The following is a 27,810-nucleotide window of genomic DNA, read 5'->3' on the forward strand; positions in this document are numbered from 1 at the left end:
AAATAAATAAAAAATAAATGAAAGTGTATAAAAAAAATTTAAATGAATAAAAAAGAATACAAAATATTACAAATATTTTTATATAGTATTTTAGTTCACATTTATTTTTATTTTTTCTCAGGTATGTCTGTTCTGTTTTTATTATTTTTGTTAAGAAAAAGTACAAAAAAATGAATACAGTTGAAAAAAATGAAAAATAATAAACAAAATGAGCAGAAAACATATTTAAAAAAAAAAAAAAAATTTATATAATAATTTATTCCAGTTAACATCTAATTCAAGCACCATTTTTATGTATGCATAGTTTTTATAAATTTTTATTTCAGTTTTAGTTTTATTTCAGTACTTCAACTTAAGCTTAATAAAAGTAATAAAGAAAAATGAGGAATAAAAATAAATAAAAGTGTATAAAAAATGAATAAAAAATAAATAAAAATGTATAAAATTTTAAATAAATGAATAAATAAAATAAAAAATGAGTAAAAATATATTTAAAAAATATATATTTTTATATAATATTTAATGTATAAAAATGAATAAGAAATAAATAAAAATGTATAACATTTATAAAATTAATAAAAAATGAATAAATAAAATAAAAAAATGAGTAAAAACATATATTTAAAAAAAATTATATAATATTTTATTCCAGTTAACATTCAATTCAAGTACTATTTTTTATCTGAATAGTTTTTTATTCATTTTTATTTCAGTTTTAGTTTTATTTCAGTACTTCAACTTATGCTTAATAAACGTAATAAAGAAAAATAAGGAATAAAAATAAATTAAAAGCAAATTAAAGCGTATAAAAAATGAATAAAAAATAAATTAAAGTGTATAAAATGTAAAAAATTAATAAAAATTAAAAAAGAATAAATAAAATAAAAAATGAGTAAAAACTAATTTTTTAAAAACATATATATTTTTATACAATATTTTATTCCAGTTAACATTTAAATCAAGTACCATTTCTTATGTCTGCATAGTTTTTATAAATTTTTATTTCAGTTTTAAATTTATTTCAGTACTTTAACTTAAACTTAATAAACTTAATAAAGAAAAATTAGGAATAAAAAAATGAAAGTGTATAAAATAATAAATGAATAAAAAATGAATAAATAAAATAGAAAATAAGTAAATTATATAGTATTTAATTTCAGTTAATATTTATTTCAAGTAACAATTTTTTATGTTTTTAATATTTTTTATTTTATTTCTATTAATGTTTATTTCAATTAATAATTTTTATTAATAATTTTTTATAATTTTAATAATTTTTTTATCCCTGTATAGTTTTTATTTCAGTTTTATTTTTAGTTATTTTAGTACTCAAATTTAAACAAAAAAAAAAGAATGTAAATAAATGGAGTAAAAAATGAATAAATCGTTTTTTTTAATGTTATTTCTATTCATGTTTATTTCAATTAATACATTTTTCTGCCTATATAGTTTTTAGTTCAGTTTTATTTTTAGTTATTTTAATACTTTAACTTCAACTTAATAAACTTAATATAGAAAAATGAGGAATAAAAATTATTATAAATGTGAAAAATGCCAAAAAAGAATAAAAATGAGTAAAAACTTTAAAATATATATTTTTATATGGTATTTGATTTTAGTTAACATTTATTTCAAGTAGCATTTTTTTATGTTTGTATATAGTTTTTCAGTTTTATTTTTAGTTATTTTAGTACTTAAATTTAAACTAAACGAAAATTAGAATGTAATAAGTGAGAAATAAAAAATGAATAAAATGAATAAAAAATAATTTGAAATAAAAATGAATGAATATAATATATATATATTTCAGTCTATTAATGTTTATTTCAAGTAATCAATTTTTTATATCTATATAATATAATTATATAATTATAATCTATTATATATATATATATATTTTATTATTCAACCTAAATTAATTAGAATAAAAACAAAAATGTATTTGTTTGTGGTTTTGGTTTTAGTTAATGATTACAACCCTGGTGAAAATTAGGCATAAAATGTACTAACATTCCTATTCGCTCGTATCCTGGCAGCGCATGTGGAAACGGCTGACGGCTAATGTTTAAATTTCTATTACTTGCGAGCGGGTGTCAGTAAGAGCGTCTCACCTCCCAGATCCTGTATATGCCAATTGTCTACCTGTGCGTTACAGACGCTGCTGAAACCTCCGGGATCATGTCCTAGCAACAAAGGCTTCCTTTGAGCGAGTAGAGCAGCAATTTTATCATTAGTAAACTGAGCAGGAAAAAGGCTCGTTTCCCAATTGGCTGCCGAAGGAGTTAAAAAGGAAGCCCATTTGGCTGGCATGCTTTAAAAGCGTTTGCTGTGGTGTTTGGTCTAGACCTCTCGCTTCGAGGAGGCCCTCGCTGAGCTTTTAGCGCCACGGCTCAAGCACAAACCCCCGTGGCCTTCTGGCAAAGGACGAAATCCATTATTAAAGAGCACATCACAGGGAACGAGCCTGATAAACTTCGGACTCATACATAATAAATGCTCTGCTAATACAGCGTTTGTTTTGCCGTGGCACAGAACCAACATGCTGTCTATTGTGAAATGTTTAAATTATTATTGAAGAGCTATTTATGACAGGATTGAGAGTAGTAATATTTTACAAACTGCTTGTGTATTAATTAGGGCCGGGACTTTAACGCGTTAATTTAGATTAATTAATTACACAAAAATAACGCGTTAAAATTTTTTAACGCATTTTATTTCTCACTAGATGAGATTCGGCGGACCGATTATACTGGAGCACAAACTAGCGTTCAGACAAGCCAAAGACGTCCGTCCTAAATAGTACTGTATGTCCCAAATCGTAGTATGTTTAAAAAGTATTCCAAAGATTCCCGGATGGTCTACTACTTAACGATCAATGCACACTCTTAACTGCTTATATTGCCCGCAACACACTGCGCCGTGAACGAGGATTCGATTAGAACTACAAACACGCATAAAAAGTGTTAAAAAACTACAAACATGGAGGATATACGCGACCAACGGACAGGTAGAGAAAGGGGTTTGAGTGATAAATAATCAGTGTGTAACCTGATAAAAACTATTTTTTAAATGTTATCCGCTTTATATTCCATGTGCAGCAACATTTATAATGATAGGTTTGGTCATTAAAATTTAAATGCATAATTAAGCAAACACAAGAGCAGAGTTCTCGGAATGAAAGACTCGTTAAAGAACGTGCCTCTTGCTACACTTTTAATGGCAATATTGTACTGGTCTGTTGGACTTGGTTGAACAAAAATAAACAATATTTTGTTGCTTAAGCTTATGTATTCAGTCATTATTCAATGGTATACTAAAAATCCATGTAAAAATCTTAATTCTCACTGTTCTCAGGTCAAATATTTACATGCGATTAAAATGCGATTAATTTCGATTAATTAATTACAAAGCCTCTAATTAATTAGATTAAAATTTTTAATCGAGTCCCGGCCCTAGTATTAATATATACGGAAACCTGTTACTGCCACTAAATAAAAAGTAAAAAGGTAATTGCAACTTTTTATCTTACAATTCTGACTTTTTTCTCGCAATTGCATTATATGAAGTCGCAGTTGGCTGTTATTAAGTCAAAAATGCATGATATAAAGTCACAATTGCAAGTTATAAAGTCAGAATTGTGAGAGAGAAGTCATCAGAATTGCGAGATATAAACTTGCAATTTCAAGAAAAAAGAATTGAGTTTATTTTGTGTAACTCAGAGGGAAAAAAAGTCTTTGTAATAAAATAAAATGTTTTTATTATGTAATTCTTAAAAAAGAATCAGAATTGCGAGTTTATATTAGGCAATTCATATTTTTTAACAAGCAATTGCAAGTTATAAATTCAGATATAAAGTTTATATCAAGCCACTTTATACCAAGCCATTTTTCTCCTCAGAATTGCACTTAACTCACAATTGTAAGAAAAAAAGTCAGAATTGTGAGATAATCTCATAATTCTGAGAAAAAAGTCAGAATTGTGCGATAAAAACTTGCAATTGTAAGAAAAGAAGTCAGAATTGTGAGATAAAAATTCACAATTGTGAGGAAAAAGTCAAAATCGTGAGATAAACTCACAACTGTGAGAGGAAAAAGTCAGAATTGTGAGATAAAAATCTAGCAATTGTGAGAAAAAAAAATCAGAATTGTGAGATAAAAACTCAAAATTGGGTGAAAAAAAATCTGAATTTTGAGATAAAAACTCAAAATTGGGTGAAAAAAAATCAGAATTGTGAGATAAAAACTCAAAATTGGGTGAAAAAAAATCAGAATTGTGAGATAAAAACTCAAAATTGGGTGAAAAAAAATCAGAATTGTGAGATAAAAACTCAAAATTGGGTGAAAAAAAAATCAGAATTGTGAGATAAAAACTCAAAATTGGGAGAAAAAAAATCAGAATTGTGAGATAAAAACTCAAAATTGGGAGAAAAAAAATCAGAATTGTGAGATAAAAACTCAAAATTGGGAGAAAAAAATCTGAATTGTGAGATAAAAACTCAAAATTGCAAGTAAAACTCACAATTGTGAGATAAAAACTCAAAATTGTGAGAAAAAAATCAGAATTGTGAGATAAAAACTCACAATTGTGGAAAAAAGTCAGTATTGCAATATGGAACTCACAGTTGTGAGAAAAAATGTCAGAATTGTGAGATAAAAACAGAAAAAAGTCAGAATTGTGAGATAAAAACAGAAAAAGTCTGAATTGCAAGATAGAACTCACAACTGTGTGAATAAATAGACACAGTTATGAGTTATGAATTCACAAGTGTAAGAATAAAGTCTGAATTGTGAGATATAAACTTCTGAAAAAGTCTGAATTTGTATTCAGTGGTGGAAACAGTCTTCCAAAGAGAAGGAAGCACATTAAAGGAATAATTCTCATTTTTTTGGAGGCTTAAAGTCATTATTACAATAAGCTGTTATTGAATGGCATTTCTGGGTGCACTGTTCCTTTAAATCTTGCTAAAAACACTTCCAACCTGCCATGTCTCACAACAAGAGGGAGTTGTTCCTCCATCCATTTAGAGATTACTTTATTGCACTGTAAGACTAATTTTATGTCAGTCGGATGTCTAAACATATTACCTCAGATTTCTAGCAAGGTTTCTGGTCGGCTAAATGTCAATGATGACCTCATAGTTTAGCCCAGTTCTCAGTTTCCTATTGGCAGGCGCCGTGCGCTCGAGCTGTTTGATTGAGTCACACCAGTTTCCTAAAAGGCAGCAGGTCAGATAAGATTCTCATTTCAACTGATCCAAACAGCCATGCTTAATGAAAAAGTGCTTGTTTGTACGTTATCATTCACTGGAACTAGATAGTTAGAAAAAATTCAAATCAGATTTTTAAAAATACTTTTGAATCAAAGTGAAAGTTTTAAATATAATTAACTGCACTTATTCCTTATGTCTTTTAATATAATTTTCTTATACTTCTCAGTAAGACACTGTTTTCTCTTCTGAAAAGTAAATAATTATGTGTATTTTCGTTTGGGATTATTTTATTTTATTTGTATTCAGTTCATTTAGAATGTTTGGGGGTTTGCTAGGGTGTTGCTATGAAATTGTTAGAATGTTTTGGGTAGTTGCTAGGGAGTTGCTGTTGAAATGCTAGAATGTTCTGGGTGGTTGCTATGATGTTGCTATTCAATTGGTAGAATGTTTGGGGTTGTTTCTATTGCTTTGGAATTAATAGAATGTTCTGCGTGGTTACTAGGGTGTTGCCATGGAATCTTTTTAATGTTCTGCTTGGTTGCCAGGGTTTACCTGTGCAGCTGGTAGGATGTTCTGGATGATTGCTAGAGTGTTGTGGAGCAACTGCTATGCTAAAATGTTCTGGGTGGTTCCTAGAGAGTCCCAACCAAGGGGCAACCTTCCGGTCTCCCTCGTGAAACCAACACGGAAGTGACTGAAACTGCAATTCATCGACTGGCCGCTTGAGGCTGGCTGCAAAAGGGAGTCAATCCTATTGACACTCCATGTTAAAATGCCCAACTTTACAGCAGAAAAAAGTATGTTTACAGCCTGGTTCAAAAAATGGTTTTGGTCTATATAGCTAGTTTTGCCCTTCATGTCAACTGTGAGGGGGGTGAATTTTTTTTATAACTCATCGGTTTAAGTTATATTAAGCCTTAAAGTTCAGCATAATTAAGGGCGTGGCCACTTGAGTGACAGGGGGATTGCCGCTGCTGTCACCACTGTCGCTCTAGGCGTGCGTGGTTTCAGCAACCAGCTCCACCCACATCCCGCCTTTTTGCCCATTTTTGATTATCCGGGAGTGACGCGCGATGACGCGATTCCAAGATGGCGCGGCCGAATCCCGCCCACTATGAGCTTCAAATTAGCGCTCCAGAATCCTACGGGTGACGTCACGGATACTACGTCCATATTTTTTACAGTCTATGGTCCCAACGCAATTTTTTAGAATGTTTTGGGGGGTTTGCTGGGGTGTTGCTATTGAATTGATAGAATGTTCTGGGTGGTTGCTAGGATGTTGTTATGCAATTGGCAGAATGTTCTAGGTGGTTACTAGGGTGTTGCTATGGAATCTTTTGAGTGTTACAAGTTGTGTTTATTCATTTATGTTTATTTTGTGCTATAATTTGTAACAAGAAAGGTATGATTGGTTCATGTGCCGCTTGAACGAGGTGCTACAGTGATCCGTCACAACACTAAAAAGCCACAGAATGGCATTTTTTGTTTGAATATCTTAAAAAATGACTAAATTAGGAAGCTGAGACTTTCTCTGTCTTGTCTGTCAGCGCATTATTAGTTTCCTCTTTGCTCCGCCATGTTTTTTTCAGTGTGTAAAAACATGATGTAAGGTGTGAGAGCGTCATAGTTTGTTGGACGTAGTAACAGTAACAAAAAGGGGCGGGCCTTTGCAAAGGGTTGCTAGAGTGTCGCCATGCAGTTGACAGAATATTTTGTGTGGTGTTCTATGGTGTTGCTATGTGAATAAAATATCTAATATCTGTGATTTTCTGTAGATTTCATTGAATTTTTATAGTCTACTAGAGGGGCTATCGCACTAAGTAGCTCTAGGAACTCCGTTGTAACTAGCCAGCATGGGGGTTCGTAGAGAACCAACTTCCCCCTCGGGCTGTTTTCCTGGTTGCATTTGCACCAGCAGCAGGAACTCTAAAGCACCCAACAGCAACGTCTTCATCAGTGTTGCCAAGTCTGTGGTTTTCATGCTGAATCGGGCTACTTTAACACTGTTGGCACAAGTTGTTTTTCATGTACGTGGGTTAAAGTGACCCCAATAATGAGATATTAAGCCCCTGGAATATGTAATTTTGGATGTAATTTAAAATCTGTATTTTACCCCTTGAAAAGCAGGATAACCTCTTTTTACTAGGGGATCTCTCCCCCCACCCCGAAACCCGATTGGGCTAGATTTTTGGCTAGGCTATTGGTTGTGAAAACCTGGCAACCCTGGTCTTTATGTGCGGCATTTACAGACGTCAACAACTGGTGAATGGAGAATGGCGTAATCTGAGCAGTTTTTGTTGTGCGTAGTGGGTTTCGTGATAACGGAGATGGAATGTAAATGCACAATTAACGCGATTGAAGGAGTGTGAAAATAAGACGTCAAAAAGTGGGTACTTCCCCCAATAGTTCGAGAAACTAAGAAGGTTTCTTCTGTGCGAAAGACCCTAGGTGAAACGTGTAACACCGTGTCTACACCGGACGTGACAATTGTCGCGCCGCACCACAACAGCTAAAGTCTGTCTACACTGGACGCGACAAAGCGACCGTTGCAAATCATTTAAACTATGTGTGAGCACGTCATAAATAGAACGCCGCATCCAGTGTAGACAGCATAGTAGGTTCTATTGTATTTTGTCACGTCGCGTCGCGCCCGTCCGGTGTAGGGTCTCATTCATGGAGCACAAACAATGTTAGCTTAAAGCAACACTAAGTAACTTTTCCCTCAATGCTCCCTCTACAGGTTAGAAGCGGAATTGTCCATTACCGCTGTCGTAAATAATTTAGCCTACCGTCGTGTCACATGCACGTTATTTGTTTGAAAGGCTATCCAGGACCGGCTTTGGAAATAACGATGTCCAGTGACAAGGTAGAGTGTGTTGTATGACTTTATAAAAGTATGAAAAACTTTTGTGAAGCCTGCCGTGAAGCAAGTCGCATTTGTAGTCTCATTTGAACTACAAAACCGCGACCCGACGACCCAAACTTACATAGTGCTGTTATGGCTGATAGAGGGTCGCAAAGCGAATACGAAAGTGCCGTTTCACCCTGTTATGAGTTGATGAACCACTGACATGAGTTCGGAAACATTATTTTAAGGTAAAAAAAAGTTACTCAGTGGGGCTTTAAGTTGGTTCTAATTCCTAACCTCAAGTCTGACTGTACCTGTCTTAAGAGGGCATGCAAAATAAGATACGTTGGATTTTTGATCCTGTAATGTTTTTCTATCCACCTTTTTTCCCCTGCAAAAACAGGCATGGCCATTTGTATATTTTATGGGTCTGGCTTCCAATCTCATCCGTGTGCAGCTGTTTTTAGCTGTACAAACAGCTGTTTTTGCTGCTTGATATTGTAAATTGGTGTCTTACCATGTTATTTTAATGTATTATCCTAATTATGAACACACTGGTTTGTAGTGCAAACAGTTTTACTAATGAACCGGAAATCTCGCCCATAGGCTTATTTCCACGTTGAAGAAAGGTTGATACAAAAGACTTTTATTGGTTAAATTAGAGCAATGAAATAGTTATAGAGCCTTTCAATTTAAGTTCCGGTAACTTCTGAGTTTGATTGCTGCAGCTTCTTTAGGGAAGATCATATACGTTTGACCAGAAACTGTGTCTGTGTGTGTGTTTAGGTAAGTGGTGATAAGACATACTCACTCACCCCCCTCCAACCCTCCTGCCCTTCACCACGTCATTCCACCTTGCATCTCCCTTTGCTTTTGGAATTTGGGTGTAAGGGCTACGGTACCACCCGGTACCAATATTTATCCTAATTACATTTCTGACAAGGAACAGCACGCACCATTCATCAGTGTCAGCGAGAGACAATCAGAATCCCACATTCCGCTCGTCCGACCGATTGCCCTGTCGGAGGGCTCCTCTGCCGAGCTATGCTGATGGTGTCGATATGTCCCGGAGCCCGTCGGGGAAGGTAGAGGGGTGGTACGTTATCTCCTCAGATGTCACTCACAGGGGGAGATCAAAAGGAAGGGTTGAGATGAAGGAGAGTTAGGGTTGTAGATGCGCCTCCTCGCAGACTGGCACGCTCGGCTCCGCTGGCTGTCAATTTGGTTGTGTAAATGCTTCACCAATGGCATGGAATAATCACATGTAAACTTAAAGATTAGTGACGTGCACTGCTTTTCAGAATTGAAATAGGTGCTGCTTTGGTTGATTGATTATACTGAATTTTTTGTGTTTTCATTCTGATTTTCAGTACAAATACACATCCTTAAAACAAAATTATTTTGCTTGAGGTACAAAATTGTGTTTAACATAAAACTTTAATGTTAAACCATTTTGAAAGTTGAAGATTTTATCTGAGCTCATTGGGTTACTGGGCTTTTTTTCCACAAAATGTAGCTTGTTTTATACAAAAAACAAAATTTGCAAATGGAGTAATAGAAATTACAATAAGTATTAATATCTTGTGCAATTTTGCTTCTATGTCCTGTAAAAATTAATTACATTTTTTTTTTTAAATATTTATAGACAATTTTAATATTTCAGTATTACTATCATTGTTGCCAGGTCCACAGTTTTCCAGCGGAATTTGGATACTTTAACACTGCTGCCGCGTAATGTTTTGCATGCCCACGGGTTAAAGTGACACCAATAATGTGATTTTTATCCCCTGGAATGCAAATTGTACCTGGGGTACATGTATTTTACCTCCCGGAATGCAATTTTTATAAAGCAGCAGAAACTCTGAAGTCTTCGGCAGTGTTGCCAAGTCTGCAGTTTTCATGCAGAATTAGGCTACTTTAACACTGTTGCCACAAATTGTTTTTATTGTCTGCTTTTTAAAGCAACACCAATAACGTGATATTTAGCACCTGGAATGCAAATTTTACCTCCTGGAATGCAATTTTTAAGCAGCAGCAGGAACTCTTAAGTCTTCAATAGTGTTGCCAAGTCTGTGGTTTTCATGCAGAATTGGGGTACTTTAACACTATTGCCACAAATAGTTTTTCATGTCTGCAGGTTAAAGCAACCCCAATAACATGAGATTTAGCCCCTGAAATGCACCAAAAAACATTTATTTTACCCCTCAGAACACAGTTTTTATCATAGGAACCCCCCCCCCACCCCACACACACACACCGAAACCCAAGTTTCGGAGCTCAGTGAGCTCAATGGCTTATTGGGATCATTTTTTTTTTAAACTAAGTTTAGCAGTTTTATACAATTAAAGACAAAAACAAAGACAAAAATTTGCAAATAGAGTAATAAAAATTACAAAAAGTAATTTTCCTTCTATGTCCTGTAAAATGTAATTTTATTTTTTTTTTGAATATTTATACAGCTTTTTGAAGAAAATTATAATTCAGTCTTTCTATAATTGTTGCCAGGTCCGCAGTTTTCCAGCGGAATTTGGCTACTTTAACACTGTTGCCACGTAATGTTTTGCATGTCCGCGGGTTAAAGTGGCACCAATAATGTGATTTTTATCCCCTGGAATGCAAATTTTACCAGGGGTACGTGTATTTTACCTCCCGGAACGTGATTTTTGAGCAACAGCAGAAACTCTGAAGCAGCCAACAGCAACGTCTTTGACAGTGTTGCCAAGTCAGGGGTTTTCATGAGGAATTGGGCAACTTTAACACTGTTGCCACAAATTGTTTTTTATGTGTGTGTGTGTTGAAGTGACACCAAAAACGTGATATTTAGCCCCTGGAATGCACCAAAAACATGTATTTTACCCCTCAGAACAACAGTTTTTACCGGGGGACCTCCCCCCACACCGAAACCTGATTGGGCTAGTTTTAAGTAGCAATTGGCAACCCTGGCAAACCTGGTCTTTATGCATGGCATTTAAAAACGTCAAAAAAAAATTATATTATGGTTGCCAGGTCTGCAGTTTTCCCACGGAATTGGGCTACTGTAACACTGCTGCCAGGGGTTGTTTTTCATGTCCGCGGGTTGAAGCGACAACAATAATGTGACATTTATCCCCTGGAATGCAAATTTTACCAGGGATATATGTATTTTACTTGCCAAAACATGATTTTTAAGCAGCAGCAGATACTCTGAAGCAGCCAACAGTGATGTCTTCGACTGTGTTGCCAAGTCTGCGGTTTTCCTGTGGAATTGGGCTACTTATCACTGTTGCCGTAGGTTGTTTTTTATTCACCAAAACTCAATTGCACTAGTTTTGAGTAGCAATTGGTTGTGAAACCTGGCAACCCTGGTCTTGATGCATGGCATTTACAAATGTCAACAACCAGTGACTCTACACATCCTTAAAACTAAATATATTTCAGTTTTTCTATCATTGTTGCCAAGTCTGCGGTTTTCCTGCAGAATTGGGCTACTTCAACGCTGTTGCTGCAGGTTGTTTTTCATGTTCGCAGGTTGAAGTGACGTGATATTTATCCCCTGGAATACAAATTTTACCAGGGTTATGTGTATTTTACCCACTCGAAACTTGATTGGGCTAGTTTTGGGTTAGTTTTGAGTCAGTGTGGTAATCGTGTTTTATATAAAAAAAAAAAGAAAAAAATAAAAGATATATTTTTCTGGACAGCGAGATAAAATAAGCATTACGATTTTTTATTTATTTTATTTTTTTGCAGTGTTGTCAGTCTTTTTTGGCACAGAAGAAGCTTTTAAATGTTTGCATTATTTTTAGCTCCTTTTTAATGCCTTCTTTTTACATTGCTTTAGTTTCAGTGAATAGAATTTTACTCCAGACAAAAATTTGACATTTAATCAGAGGAGACTATAAATAACGCCTCCAATGGGCTTAGTTTTCAAATTCAAAGTCTCATTTGTTATATCACATACATTTTTAAACTGCTGTGCAGCACAGGTTTTTCAATAAAAATATATTAAATAAACAATATGAGATTTTAAAATAAATACAGTAGTATTCAACCATCATGATTTCTTGATATAAACTTGAAATATAAACTTGACAAAATCTTTTTGGTCACTGTTATAAAGAAAACAATATACATTTTATATAATTGACACGGATGCATCTAAAATAATTCTTCGAGGACTGTTCAGAGGCATTCTCACGGATCTGTAACATGGATCATGTATATTGCACGATTGCATCTAGAATGGTCAGAGGTCTTGAGATCGGTCATGTACAGAAGAGTATTGTCCATGTAGGGGGAGATCTTTGAACATTATCTTATGTAGTAACTTCTGCAATGTTTACATTATTTCTTATTACATTACATTATCTGGACTTCTCAAACCCATCATGGTCAGGTTTTATGATCTGTGGGAGGAGATCTTTGGTTGCTATCTTGTAGTCGGGCATTGAGTAAGCCCATAGGCCTGCATGATGAATGTGGGTTTTTCTACATTTTTTTTTTAAAGCTCATGGATGTGAACGTTTTAGGCGTCTTTCATTTAGAGCTGGCACAATCATAACTCAAAGCTCAGGTAAAAATGTTACATAGAATTCCTGATGTGAAAAACGGTTTGTGAATCATTATTCAGATCGGGACTTGAGAGCTGCTTTAGAGCGCAGATTCGTGAATCTTTTTATTCGAAACGCGGATCATGAATCGTTTGATTCAGATCGGTACTTTGGAGTGGTTTCATGAATCATTTGATTCAGAATGGAGCTTCGGAGCACGTGTTTGAATTAGATATATTAATTAAATTAGATTAGATTTGAATTATATTGGAAATTCAACCATTAAAAAGGAGTCAACAACAAAGTGATTCATTGTTTTGAAGCTCGAATTCACAAATCATTTGATTCAAATCAGAATTTTGGCTTAGGGTTAGACACTGCAGGTGAATAGGGTAAACATTTTTTTACAAATATTTATCACCTTGCTTACTCAGTTAATTGATTACATTGATAATTGCAAACATTTTTTGTATTACAAGTTTTCTAAAATGTTAGGTTTAAATATGCAAATGTTGCATTATTTAATGAAATATGCACTTATTTGAATACATTTCTAGTACAAAAATCTAAACACTGGATGAAGTCAGTTTCAAATTTCTTGTTAAATTGTTTTGACATATTAGAGTCAAATGTTTTTACAGAGGGGATTTTGGGTATCTCATTTTGTCACTCCATAATTCAGAAAATACTTAGAACAGACAGAAAACAATGTATTTTTTTACTATTTTGGGGGAATAATATGTTGTATGTAATCAAGCAAATTACATATGAACAAATCCCTCTGTAAAAACCTTCAGGATATAGACAGGAATAAAAAACGTAAAGTTTGGTGTGTGTGAGTGCTACTGAAGTGGAGATTTATGGCTCAGTGTAGGAGAAAAAACTCATTTTGAGAAAAAGGCCTTTAAAAATATGGATTGTAATTGAAATCTGTTGACACAAATAGATAAAGTGCTATAAAAGAAACACTTAACAGTGTCTTTTGGGTGTTTTCTTTCCACTAGTCTGAAACACCAAAAAGCCCAAAATCTCAATCTTGATAGGTGCATGAAAAAACTGTGTTTTTGCCTGCAGTGTCTCCCCTAAAACACAGAATTTGGTAACAATAAAACAGAACATTTAAATAATTTTACTTAATTAGACATGCTTCTTGATTACTAACATTTAATTTAACCATTAAAAAGGAGTCAGCAACAAAAAACAGAATCCAGAAAAAAAAAAAAACAGCATTTGGGAAAAATGTATTCATATTCATTAATAATTTCATAAGCCCCTTGTTATTTTCCCTTAAGGAGTGCATATTAGTACCTTAAAAGTACATGTTAGTACTTAAAGTGAACCTAGTAGTACCTAAATGGTACATTTTAGTACCTTTTGTCAAAGTGACGCTGCAGTGACAGCTTTTGTACCTTTGAACAAATCAGATTTGAACAGATGATCAGAATATCCTGTCATTTTCTGTGTACTGTAGGTTCAGGTTGTGAGGCGGGGTCTTTCCACTGTGGGACAGGCCGTTGTATTCCAGCCAGCCAGAGGTGCGATGGAACAACCGACTGTTCGGATAACTCAGATGAAATTGGCTGCCGTAAGTAACTCTTCCTCCAAAGTCGCAAGGTCACACTGATAGAGTGGCAAGTGTGAAATACAGCTGTTCAAGTTGTAATCTGTAAACCCAGAACAACATTAGCATTAGCCATGTGTTCCCTCAGGAATTTGAAATGAGTTTTTACAATAACATACTTTTTTTAGGGTTTTAAAAACAAGTTTCTTGCCAGTTTTAAGGCTGTTTTCACACATTCACTCCATGTGTTCAAGAAATGAGAGTAAGAAATGAAATAAATTCCTGTGTAAAACTCACTAGCTTTCTCCAGCAAATCTTTGGAAGTCATGACAGTGTCAGAAGCTAGCGTGGCAAAGACCAAAAGAGTTTTGAGAGGTGAAACCTACAAATCTAGTCAGCTGATTGTCAGATCCAGTCCAGAAGAAAAGATTAAAAGTTAAGAAGTGAAAAGGTCGCGTTAGGCACATTGCATGTTGGTATTCAATATTTTGGCAAATTTAGAAGGTACTTTGTGCAAAAAATGATTTTTTTCAGTATTTTTGTCATGTTTTTTTAGTACAAATATCTAAGATTTCTTAAATTAATATACATTTACTTGAGAAGCAAAATGACTAAAGATATTGACTCTTGTTTCCTGGAAAAAAATGATCTAAAATAAATGAGTTTGTGCTTGAAAAACTAAAAACTATCAGTGTGCTAAGAAAAATAAAATTTATACAAAGAACTTCAAACTTCACTGACAAATATTGGTCTTGTTTTAAGCATAAACCCACTTAATTTTTTTTTTTTTGCAATTTAGCATACTATATACACTACTAGTCAAAAGTATTTGAACAGTAAGATTTTTAATGTTTTTTATTTTAAGAAAAAACATTTATTATTGTTGTTATGTTGGAATAAGCTGAGTAGATTTTTTCTTTTTTCTTTTTTTGATGAATAGAAAGTTTAGAAGAACAGCATTTACCTGAAACTGTAATCTTTTGTAACATTATAAATGTTTTTATCATCATTTTTTAATCAATTTAAAGGAACCTTGCTAAGTAAAATATTGCCGGTAATTTCTATAATTTCTTTCTAGAAAAAAAAAAGGTATAGTGTATGCAAAAGCTTTTAAAGCATAAATGCTGATCTTTGGATCTTTCTCTTCGTCAAAGAATCCTGAAAAAAAAAATTACTCTTCTGTTTTAAATATTGATAATAATAATAATCAAAAATGCTTCTTGAACAGCAAATCAACATATTAGAATGATTTCTGAAGGATCATGTGACACTGAAAGCTGGAGTATTTTAAAATTAGCTTTTTAAATTGCAAAATATTTCAAAATTGGTCAAATAAATGCAGGCTTGGTGAGCAGAAGAGACTTCTTAAAAAAACATGAAAAATCTTACTGTTTAAAAACTTTTGACTGGAAGTGTACTTAAGAAATAGTATTGCTTGTATGCTATTTCAAACAAGTTTGAACCAACAACTAAGCCAAACATTCAATTAAAATGATTAGAAAACGCAAACTGGCATGTTTATGTCACTATATCCACATCAGTTCCTACATTCCTGCTCTTATGGAGTCTGTCTAAGAACTTTGAGCTCTTTGAAAGGAAACTCTTAGCACAGGCCAGCTCAAATCTCTTCTAGCTTGGTTAACAATGCCGTCTCCTTACGCTCTTCCAGCCCAGCCCACCTGCGAGAGCGCTCAGTTCCAGTGCTTGAGTGACGGCGAGTGCATTCCTCAGCACTGGGTCTGCGATGATGAAGAGGATTGCGAGGATGGCTCCGATGAAAGGCAGCACTGCCGTGAGTACTCCTTATCTCCATCCGTCCGTCTCTCCCTCGCTTTCTGCTTCCATTTCAATTACGACTGTCCGTCAGAGCTGAGAGCTCCATTGACTCCCAGTAATGTAATTTCCGTCATGTCGGAGAAACACGATACCTCAGATGTGCTGGCAACAGTCTGAAAAACAAAAGGCAAAGCGTGCACGTCTTGTAGAGAGAGCATGCCACTTTAGTGAAGATGAGGACCACCCAGCGCACTCATATTATAATTGTGTGTCTTTGATCTTTGCTGGCAGCTGGCAGGACGTGCTCCAGTTCACAGTTCACCTGTACGAACGGGGCCTGCATCCCGGGAGGATACAGGTGCGACCGTGTACCTGACTGCCTGGATGGAGCAGATGAGAGAAACTGCCGTAAGTATGCTTTCGGTGTTTGTGATGGGATAATACAGTTATATTTTATAAATATGATTATAATTTAAATGTGATTTATTCCTGTGATCAAAGCTGAATTTTCAGCATCATTTCTTCAGTCTTCAGTGTCACATGATCCTTCAGAAATCTTTCTAATATGCTGATTTGCTGCTCAAGAAAGATTTTTTTTATTATTGTTAATATTATCAATATTTAAAAACAGTTAAGTATATTTTTTCAGGATTTATTGATGAATAGAAAGATCCAAAGATCTTTATCTGAAATAAATAAATAAAAAGCTTTTGTAACATTATACACTATACAATTCTAAAGCTTGGAGTCATTATCATTTTTTTTTGGGAAAGAAATTATAGAAATTAATACCTTTATTTAGCAAGGATGCTTTAAATTCATCAAAAGTGATGATAAAGACATTTATAATGTTAGAAAAGATTTCTATTTCAGATAATAATAATAATAATAATAATATTTTTTTTTTTGAGCAGCAAATCAGAATATTTGAATGATTTCTGAAGGATCATGTGACTGGAGTAATGATGCAAAAAATGCAGCTTTGAAATCACAGGAATAAATTACATTTCAAAACATATTCAAATAGAAAACAGTTATAAATAGTAAAAAATATTTCAATAGTTTACTGTTTTTCCTGTACTTTGGATCAAATAAATGCAGGGTTGGTGAGCAGAAGAGACTTCTTAAAAAAAAACTAAACAATCTATAAAAAAGGTGGTAGGGCATATAGATATAAAATCAATAACTAATAATAACCAATATTTAATAATGACAAATGACACACAGCAATATTACTAAACAGCAAAAACGGTAACATTTTGAACTATTTTTACTATTTAAAATAACTGCTTTCTATTGAATATATTTTAAAGTGTAATTTATTCCTGTGATTTCAAAGCTGAATTTTTAGCGTCATTAATCCAGTCACACGACCCTTCAGAAATCATTCTAATATTCTGATTTGCTGCTCAAAAACATTTATTATTATTATTATTATTATGTTGGAAACAGCTGAGTAGAATTTTTCTCAGGTTTCTTTGATGAATAGAAAGTTCAGAAGAACAGCATTTATCTGAACTGTATCTGTTTATCAAAATAATAATAATAATAATAAAAACTTATAAAAACCAATAGCTTATAATGACCAATCAAACAGTGATATTACTTAAACTTTAACTAAAATAAAAACAGAAAATGCAAAAAAAAAAAACTAGTTTGAAATAACTAACTTAAACTAAGCTAACTAAAAACTAATAACTAAAATACAAAAAACTATAAAATCTCAATGATGCTAAAATAACCCTGCTTAAAGCTACAATTTTTAATTAAATGAAAAAAAAAAAAAACGTTTAAATTTGTATTTACATACAGCAGTTTAACAATATTTCTTCATAATCTGTCATAATCTGTAATATTTACCCTTGTCGATTTTTCATACAACATTTTGAGAGCTAAAGCAACCGAATCTTTGAATTAAGGTCAATTGCACACTGAGTCCGAAATGTTTTTTATGCGTATTTTCGCATTCATCTTTTCCTACCAAAATGCTTGCTGCGGATGCGAAAATGCAGAAAATCGAAACTGATCCGAATTTTTTAATGACGGACAAAAGTTTCGGATGCAGTGTGTAAACGTGATGGACACAACATGAGGTCGTATTTATTTTTTAACGTGCAATCCTTTTGGACGAAAATTTTGACTCAATGTGCAAATAGTTTGAACTGATTCACAGTTTTGAATCAGATTGACCAGTTCTGTAGTTTAAATCAGATGTCAATGTGAATTCAAAGTAGAGCATGTTCACATAATAAAAGCACATCAAACCCATTGCAACCTTTCTCTTTTAACCACCGGACTCCATTCTGGTATGCTTTTTACGATCCAGCCAGTTCCCAATGGTTAAACTCATGGCCTTGTTCCTTAAATATCCTATTTCATGCGGAAATGCATTGGATTAAGGATGCAGAACGGTCACGACGTTGCATTGCATTTCATGCATTCAACACTCTTGTACTTGCACTAGTCGAAAGACATTTAAATATAATAAGGTGCATAAAAATCTTAGCATTATATATTATGAATATATCATTAATATTGCCCAGTGCTAGATAGTGTGTGTGCTTGTGTGTGTGTGTGTGTGTGTGTGTGTGTGTGTGTGTGTGTGTGTGTGTGTGTTTCCTCCTCCTTGAAGGCTCCTGTGGCATTTTAATCAATTTGTAAGATTAAGAGTCTCGCTGATGGACAGAAACGGCCACAATATGCTTCTTGTTTGTCGGAGTTGATTGCAGATTCCTCTGTGGATTAGTGCGAGTGTCAGTTCATCTTTGAGCTCTTATCACACACTGCTTTACTCTAACAGACCTGCTGTGCACATAATGGCTATTTGGCTGCTGAAGTTTGTGTTTGTTTTCTACATTAGCTTTATGCTTTAAGGTGAACTGTAGTGGATGCTGTATCATATTACAGAGTGATTATATTTAATTGAATGAGTAAATGATGGACGTGCTCTTTTTCTCTCAGTGTACCCAGAGTGCTCGGAGCTGAGGTGTGCTAACGGGGCGTGTTATAACAGGAGTCAACGCTGTGACCAGGTGCTCAACTGCCGAGACGGCTCAGATGAGGCCAATTGCAGTGAGTGTATTTTCCTGGCAGGACACACACATGGACATAGTCATTTACGGGATGGCCTGGGGAACGCCTGCGCTACTTATACAATTGCAAGATTTTGAATATACAATGTTTAGTCATGTGAATTTTTGTCTGCTTGGTAACGGTAACTCCATGAAGAACCTTTAACATTCATTCTTTCCATTGAACAAAAGGTTCTTTATAGTGTAAAAATTCTATTGATTTTTTAAAAGTTCTAAACTCTTAAAAAAAGTTATTTTTGAGAACCATTAACTAAAAGTTTCTTTTGGGAACCTAAATGGTTATTCTATGGCATCTCTGTGAAAATCCTCTTTTTGAAACCTTCATTTTTAGACAGTAGTATATAATATTTCTAAATATTTTATTTAATAGTTGAGTGAAAGCTTACTTAACAAATGTATAAAGTTTTCTACACATGCTCATGTTATTTGTGATATTATTGTAATTTTTATCAGTATTTCGAATTAGCTTTTTTATACTTTTGGTTTGCTTTTTAATTTTAGCCAATGTTTAAAATTTGGTTATGTGCTTTTTATTTTATTTTTATATTGTTTCTATTTTTTTTTTTTTTATATTACTTTATTTTTTGCTTTTTTATTTAATTATTTTTTTTTTATTTCAGGTTTATTTTAATTAACTTTTTTTTCCCTTTTTTTAAAGTTCTGGTTAATGATAATAACCTTAAATCTGTGAAACACATGAATAAGATACTAGGCAGAATGTTCAAGCTGCTCTTTTCCATACAATAAAAAATGATGAGAATTTATAAACACCATAGCTCACAAAACACCATACAATTATTTAACAGTTAATTAAGTAATTAATTCATTTTAGATTAAAAAATGTTGCGATTTATAAAGGTTTCCTTTTTAATTTTTTTTTTTAAATGTGGTTATGTGTTTTTTTTTATATATATTATTTATATATTATTTTATTTATTTGCTTATTTATTGTATTTTATTCATTTAAGGATTATTTTAATTAACAAAATTTTTTAAGTTTCGGGTAAATTTAATAACCTTAATTCAGTAAAACACAAAAAATAAGATATTAGGCAGAATGTTCAAGCTGCTCTATTATTTTATTTATTGCTTATTTATTTTATTTAAATTTTATTTTATTCATTTCAGGTTTATTTTAATTAACAAAACATTCTGGTTAATGATAATAACCTTAATTCTGTGAAACACAAAATAAGATATTAGGCAGAATATTCAAGCTGCTCTTCTCCATACAAAAAAATGGATGTGAAATTATAAACACCATAGCTCACAAAATGCCATAAAATTAGCTTTTTTAATTTTAGTTAAAAAAATGTGGTTATGCGCTTTTTATTTTATTTTATTTATATATTATTTTATTTCTTGCTTATTTGTTTTATTTTATTAATTTCAGGAGTATTTTAATTAACAAAATGTTTTTTTCTTTCTTTCTTTTTTTTTTAAAGTTCTGGGTAATTATAATAACCTTAATTCAGTAAAACACAAAATAAGATATTAAGCAGAATGTTCAAGCTGCTCTTTTCCATACAATGAAAATGGATGGCAATTTATAAACACCATAGCTCACAAAACACCGTAAAATTTGGTCTGCATCTCACACAAATCTTTTTACAGCTTTACATTTGTAATATAGTGAACAAATCTAATAATTGAAACAACATGAGGGTGAATATACAATGAAAAAAAAATCTGGCTGAGCTATTCCTTATTATTCTATATAATGGTTATTATATGTATTATGTATTATGCTGATATTCACACTTTTTCCACCCTGTGGTGTGGTAAAAACATAAGATATAGTTATTTTCAGCCTTATTTAACTTTTATGAAATTGTGTCATTTTCAGCCCAGCGGTGCAGCAGTGGTCAGTTTCAATGCAATAATGGAGAATGTATTCCTCGTGGATACGTCTGCGATCATGACGATGATTGTGGAGACAGAAGTGATGAACAGAACTGCAGTATGTATATTTCATTTCACAGTTTCTCAAATCCAACCTTAAAAGGGTAACATAAAGTAGTAGATTTTACTCAATAATGTATTATCTACAGCCTACCCAACCTGTAGAGGAACGTACTTCACCTGTCCCAGTGGCCGCTGCATTCATCAGGTCTGGCTGTGTGACGGAGAAGACGACTGCGAGGACAATGCGGATGAAAGAGGCTGCGGTGTGTCCTTAAAATGTCCTTTTTCATGCTTAATGTTGCAAAAGTCAGGCTTCAAATTTGTGATTTTCAAGACATGAAGTATCTTGAGTGATATGAGCTGTGTTTTTTATGGTGTGTTTAGATAATGTCCAGCGTGAGTGCTATCCCGGGGAATGGCCGTGTCCTTCTTCTGGTGTTTGCATCCCTCTGGACCATCTCTGCGATGGGACGGCACACTGTCCAGATGGAGAAGATGAAACCAACACCACTGCCGGACGGAACTGCAGTCAGTTACCACCTAAAAATCACTAAAATTATGCCAGAAATCATTAGAATATTAAGTATAGATCATGTTCCATGAAGATATTTTGAAAATTTCCTACCGTAAATATATCAAAACATAATTTTTGATTAGTAATATGCAATGCTAAGAACTTCTTTTGGACAACTTTAAAGGCGATTTTCTCAATAGTTAGATTTTTTGCACCCTTAGATTTCAGATTTGCAAATAGTTGCATTTCAAAAAAATTGACCCTTATGACTGCTTTTCTAGTGCTATATTTCAAATGATCTTTTTTTATATTTTCAGTTCTTATTTTGTGATTTAATTTTTTGTGCTCTTGTCATTTTTATTATTTTTTATCATCTTTCTTTGAGTATTTCTATATAACTTTAATTTATTTTATTTTATTTCAGTTTCAGTTTTAGTAATTTTAGTACTTAAAACTTATTTTATTTCAGTTAGTTGCCAGGCAACGTTTCTAATTTTCTAATTTTTATGTGTATTTAAATATTTTATGTTTATTTAGAACATATTTTAAATTTATTTTAGCATTATTTCTATTACTAAAATGATTGTTAATAGACTAAAAAAACTATTAAGGAAACGATCTTTAGTCAGCTTTTAATTTTTTTTTTACCTTTATTTTTATATTTTTAGTATATATTTTAGTTTAAATATTAGTAATTTTATGTCCTTCATAAAAAAACAGTTTTAATTTTCATTTATTTTCATAATTCATAATTTTTTTTTTTATATTTTTCAAACTTTTCAGTTTTAATTTTGAGAAATTTAATACTTTAACTTAAAACATATTTTATTTCAGTTGGTTGCCAGGCAACATTTGTAAATTTTCTCATTTGAATGTGTATTTGCATATTTTATGTTTATTAATAAAATATTTATATTTTGTTTTATTACAGCATTATCTCTATTACTGAAAATCATTCTTAATGGACTAAAAAAAATAGGCGTGGAAACAATTTTCAGTCACCTTTTTAATTTTTTACTTTAATTTTTATATTTTTTGTTTACATTTTAGTTTAAATGTTAGTAATTTTATGTCCTTTGTCCATTTTTAATATTAATATTTTTTAAATTTAATATTTAATACAGTTTTAATTATTATTAATACTTTAGGTTTATGTTTTCCTAATATTCTAATATTTATATTTTTATTTTATTTCAGTTTTGTTGTAATTATCAATTAACAAACTGTTTTTAATAGTTTTAGTTAACAGTGTTTTATTTCGGTTTTAGTAATTTTAGTACTTAAATATTTCATTTTTTTTAATATTTAAAAGTTTTTCATGTATTGTTTCAGGTATATGGCGCTGTGCGTCTCTGAGCTGTGAGCATCACTGTCACGCCTCTCCTGATGGAGGAACCTGTGCGTGTCCGCCGGGATACATAGTCAGCAGAAACGACAGCCGCTCATGCATTGGTAAAATGTTTGATTGTTGATTACAATATTCAGTTTGACATATTCAATCAAACTGGAGACTTGACATCAGCTCTCCCCGTATTCTGTGCACGTCTTTGCAGATTACGATGACTGTAGTCTATGGGGCATGTGTGACCAGTTGTGTGAGGATCGGATCGGAAGCCATCGCTGCAGCTGTCGGGACGGATACCTTCTGGAGCAGCACAGATACTGCCGAGCAAACCCTTCATGTGAGTCCATGTAGGCCTCTAACATGCAATGGATTTCGTTAAACTCTGTTCAATTTAAGTTTATTCATATGGAACTTTTCACAATACATTTTTCAAAGCAGCTGAGGAAAGCGATATCTTTATCGTAACATTACTATCTTTTCATCTATTAAGGGTGATTTCCGATGACCAGCAGAAAATGGAATTTTTAATGTTACAATTAGAATGTATTGTGCTATCAGTCAGACCTTACATCGTGTCTACACTGGACGCGAGCGGCAATGCGACGCGACAAAATACAATAGAAGCTATTATGCTGTCTACACTGGATGTGGTGCGGAGCGGCGCGGCGCGGCGCGACACGGCAAATCCCCGACAGTAATCCGTGTTCTATTAATGACGTGCTCACACAAAGTTTAAATGATTTGCAACGGTCGCTTTGTCGCGTCCAGTGTAGACAGACTTTAGCTGTTGCGGCGCGGCGCTATGCGGCGCGACAACTGTCGCATCCGGTGTAGACATGCCGTTAGAGTCAAAGATATGGCAGTCATATATGGCTATAAGATAATACCAGTAATGTGCACTGAACAAAAATTGGGTGTAGAGACCATTTTTATTTGTCAATTTACATAGAAAATTCCTAGTACATTTCATGGTTAATTAGAAATAAATGGCTAGTAACACAATCAATAAAACTTGGCATTTTAAAAATTGTTGTAGAAAATAGTATTTATGTTTCTTGTAAAACATACTTCAATTTTACATACTTTTTTTTTGCCGTGAACATATTTTACAGCTTGCGCCATTCATAATAAATCATTATAAATTATATGATAATTATTTGAAGTATTTTACACAGATTTATAATTGTATTTCTTTACTCAGTAAACTTTGAAATATATTTTACACAGGTTTACACTTTTTTTTAATTTTAGTGTGCTTTTTGTCTCATAATAAATCATATTAAATGAATCAACATTATTTTAAATATATTTTACACAGATTTACACATTTTGTAAAAGTGGTATTTCTTTATTCAATATTCTTTTGTCTTATAATAAATCATATTATATAAATATTTATTTTAAATATATTTGCACAGATTTTCAAGTATTTTTTAAATTGTATTTATTTACTCAGTGTACTTTGTTCTGATAAAAAAATCATATTAATCAATATTTATTTTAAATATATTTTACACAGGTTTACACATTTTTTAAAAGTTTAGTCAGTCTACTTTGTCTCATAGTAAATCATATTAAATCAATTAACATTTATTTAAAATATATTTTACACAGATTTACAAATTTTTTAAAGATTGTTTATATTTACTCAATATCCTTTTTTTCTCATTATATATCATATTAAATTAATTCATAATAAATTTATTTTACACAGGTTAACTATTGTTAACTAGTATTTTTTAATTGTAGTTATTTAATCATTGTACTTTTTCCCATAATAAACCATGTTAAATTTATATTTATTTTAAATATATTTCACCGATAACACATATTTTAAAATTATATTTATTTACTCAATGTCCTTTTTTTTATCATAAATAATCTAGAATTAATTATTACTTATTTTAAATATAATTTAGACAAGTTTACAAGTACTGTATTCATTTATTAGTATTTTGTTTTCAATTTTTGCTATTACTTCTGCATTATATTTTCCTGCATGCTTTCACATAGGTATCTTTGAGACTAATATTCATGGTGTTAACTGTTATCTTACACATCCATTAATCAGGCTCTCTGCAGCCCATCTCTCTTCAAGCGCCTCAGTTTGCATTGAATGCCATTGTGTTATTAAGCTCCTGAAATGTCTGCCTCCCAACCATTTGTTTGGCAGGCCCTGGAAATGAATAACAAATGCTGGCACCACACAGCCAATCTGAAACTTTCTCACATTAATTATGCCTTATCAAAAGTACATTATATTATGTGAGCTCTCTAAAAATTTGTCAAACTATATCCTTCATTTTGAAGCTTACCACATTCATTCACTTTGTTTGGTCATCTTTAGCTGGAGTGCCTTCGCTTATATTCTCCAATGGGAGAGACTTGCTGATTGCTGATGTCCACGGACACAACGCTCACACCCTGGTCGAGTCCCAAAACAGAGGAGTTGCTGTTGGTGTGGACTTCCATTACCAGCTGCAAAGAGTCTTTTGGACCGACACAATACAAAATAAGGTAAATTTGCATATGAAGTTGCATATAGTTCCTAAAAAAAGCATTAGGACTCGCATTTATAAAGTAAAGACATTTACAGAAGATTTGTATTTCAAATAAACTCTTTCCATTTAACAGAGAATGATTCAAAATAAACCGTATCATAGTTTCCACAAAAATATGAAGCAGCACAACTTTTTTTAACATGTCGAGCTGCAAATCAGCATATTAGGATGATTTCTGAAGGATCATGTGACACTGAAAATATTATGTATACTGTATATTTATTAACAGTTCTTTCTGGTTCTCAAATCTGATTGGCTGAGAGGAGTGCGATATTCTAGAGATAACAGAACTTTCACTGTTTGTATCACACCATTTGCGGTATTTCCCACAGCGAGGTTCATGGCGGACGCCTAAATCCACTGTAATTTTATAAATAATGTTATTTTTGTGTCACGAAATGTAGTTTTAAGAGTTTTTAGGCAAGAATATACTTGTTTAGACTTCAAATATGCAGCTTGGCATATTTGATATAAAGATAATGTCTACTATTTGAACATTTTCTTCAATGTTTTCAAAGATGTGAGCTCCAGAGCTTTAGCGGCTGTTTGGTGCTCATGAACCTGCCGAGAGCAGCCTCACTTCGGCCAGATCTTTTGAAATTTGCAGCTGGCTCTGATGTCTCCATAGTGGTTTAACATAAGATATAATTAGTTTTGGGTAAATCTAATGGGGAGTCTTTGGTCTCAATAATATATTATTTGTTCTAGAGCAAAGAGTTTTGGCTAAGGGCAAAATCTCATCACTTTAAATTTAATGTAAATGTAAATGCTGTAGATCAGAGCGCTGCCTTTGTACTTTTGACTGAATTGCCTAGCAACTTTTATGATGGCTCAGTAAATATTTTATATAAATAATAGTAGTGTTTAACTTACATTGTTTTTTATAAGTCAGCGGTGAAGACTTTTATATTGAAAAAAAGAAGTTATTTTTAGTTTTTCATGTGAAATCACCCATAAAAGATGAAAGGACAGTAATGTTACGACAAAGATATCGCTTTCCTCTGCGAACATTCAAACTTATGTTTTATTATGAATATGAGATTGAGCTGAAGAATGAATGCTGTATCAGATGCAGGTAGTCACACTTAATAAGTCCATCTCTCTCTCATAATACTCGGCATAATACAGTAAGCTTTTAAGACATTAGTTGAATTCATAAAAATGACCCTGTTCAAAAGTTGATTCTTAATACAGGGATTAAAGCAAAAAAAATCTTCTGGCTGAAAATTTTTCCTCCAAAATTTTTTTGCCAAACACCATTCCACAGCCATACCTGTCAAACACCCACTTTATAAGCAGTTTTGTTCCCTTCTTATAGTGCTTGTCCACCTAATTTAAAAAATGTAGAAGCATCTTCTGATCAATAATAAAAAATTCTGATAAAAAATTAGCCTTCCTAATATGAGGTGATAATTGACTCCTTAAAGTGATTTACAGTGGCATTTTCTTTTTACCTTTGTAATGGCATTTTTTTTATTAAAAAGTATGTCATTATCTGTCAAATTAAAAAATTGTGTTTATGATATTTATATTAAAACAATATTATAAATAGCAGAATAAGACAAATAAATTACCAATCGTATAAAATTAGTATTAATAAAAAATAATTTGTACTACAGAAGTGGCACAGAAGAACAAAAAAGTGGCTTGTAGGTGCAATTTCAGACATTTAATGAGGCTCAGAGGTGGCATAAGTGCAAATAAATTCATAAATTCATGTTGAAATAAATGTTTTAAATATACATTTTTGAAAATAGAAATATTACATTTAAAAAAACTGTAAGTGTACGTTACAATGACACTAAATCCGCCAGCAGATGGCGGTAAGTCAAATGATTCGTTTGAACGGCTGATTCATTCGGGAATGAAGATGTTTGTCTGGGGGGAACAAAGAACGATTGGATAGGGGATACCATTGGATCCCCTAAAGGGATTTCCTAATTCCTAAAGGTTAATAATTAAAAAAATTTACTTTATTACATTAATTTAACACCATATACAACAGCCTACTTGCTGCACAGTCTGCAACTTTTGTTAGGGCACCTTATTTTGCAGGGGTTCCTAACTCATCTCGATTGAAGCAGCAAACATTCAGTGTAAGAGTAAAGAAACAACATAATTTATAATACGTTTATTTGATTCACATCTGCTACATATAGTGTTATGACCTCGACAACCCAACTAGGCTAGCCTACATTTTACCGCAAACTTGCGACTAGTGAACTTTCTAAAGAAGGCGCAATCGCGTTTGCTAAGGGTGGCGACTTACAGTAACATCAACACACTGAAACTATTGTATTCAGAATATAAAATATTTTATAGCACTTTTTAATCTGTGATTGTGTGTTAAAAGTGTTCACGAGATACCAACCTTTCGCCAGCCGTTGAATCTGTGGCGGTCGGAATTTAATCTGTGGAGCACCGCCACAGATTCGTCTATGTGTGGGAAACACTGCTTAACAATTGTTTA

At 32.7% G+C, this 27,810-nt stretch overlaps 1 protein-coding gene across 1 annotated transcript in view; it reads left to right on the forward strand.

The window, feature by feature from the left end:
* lrp2a (low density lipoprotein receptor-related protein 2a) overlaps positions 1-27,810 on the forward strand; it is a 147,922-nt gene that overhangs the window by 9,964 nt on the left and 110,148 nt on the right. The window contains exons 2-11 of the mRNA XM_073845133.1: positions 14,058-14,171; positions 15,817-15,939; positions 16,215-16,331; positions 18,885-18,995; positions 20,862-20,975; positions 21,067-21,183; positions 21,305-21,448; positions 22,767-22,886; positions 22,988-23,116; positions 25,127-25,296. Coding sequence (XP_073701234.1) covers positions 14,058-14,171; positions 15,817-15,939; positions 16,215-16,331; positions 18,885-18,995; positions 20,862-20,975; positions 21,067-21,183; positions 21,305-21,448; positions 22,767-22,886; positions 22,988-23,116; positions 25,127-25,296 — 1,259 coding nt within the window. The remainder of the gene's footprint in view (positions 1-14,057; positions 14,172-15,816; positions 15,940-16,214; positions 16,332-18,884; positions 18,996-20,861; positions 20,976-21,066; positions 21,184-21,304; positions 21,449-22,766; positions 22,887-22,987; positions 23,117-25,126; positions 25,297-27,810) is intronic.

This window comes from Garra rufa, chromosome 8, assembly GCF_049309525.1.
Source record: "Garra rufa chromosome 8, GarRuf1.0, whole genome shotgun sequence".
Lineage (NCBI taxonomy): Eukaryota > Metazoa > Chordata > Actinopteri > Cypriniformes > Cyprinidae > Garra > Garra rufa.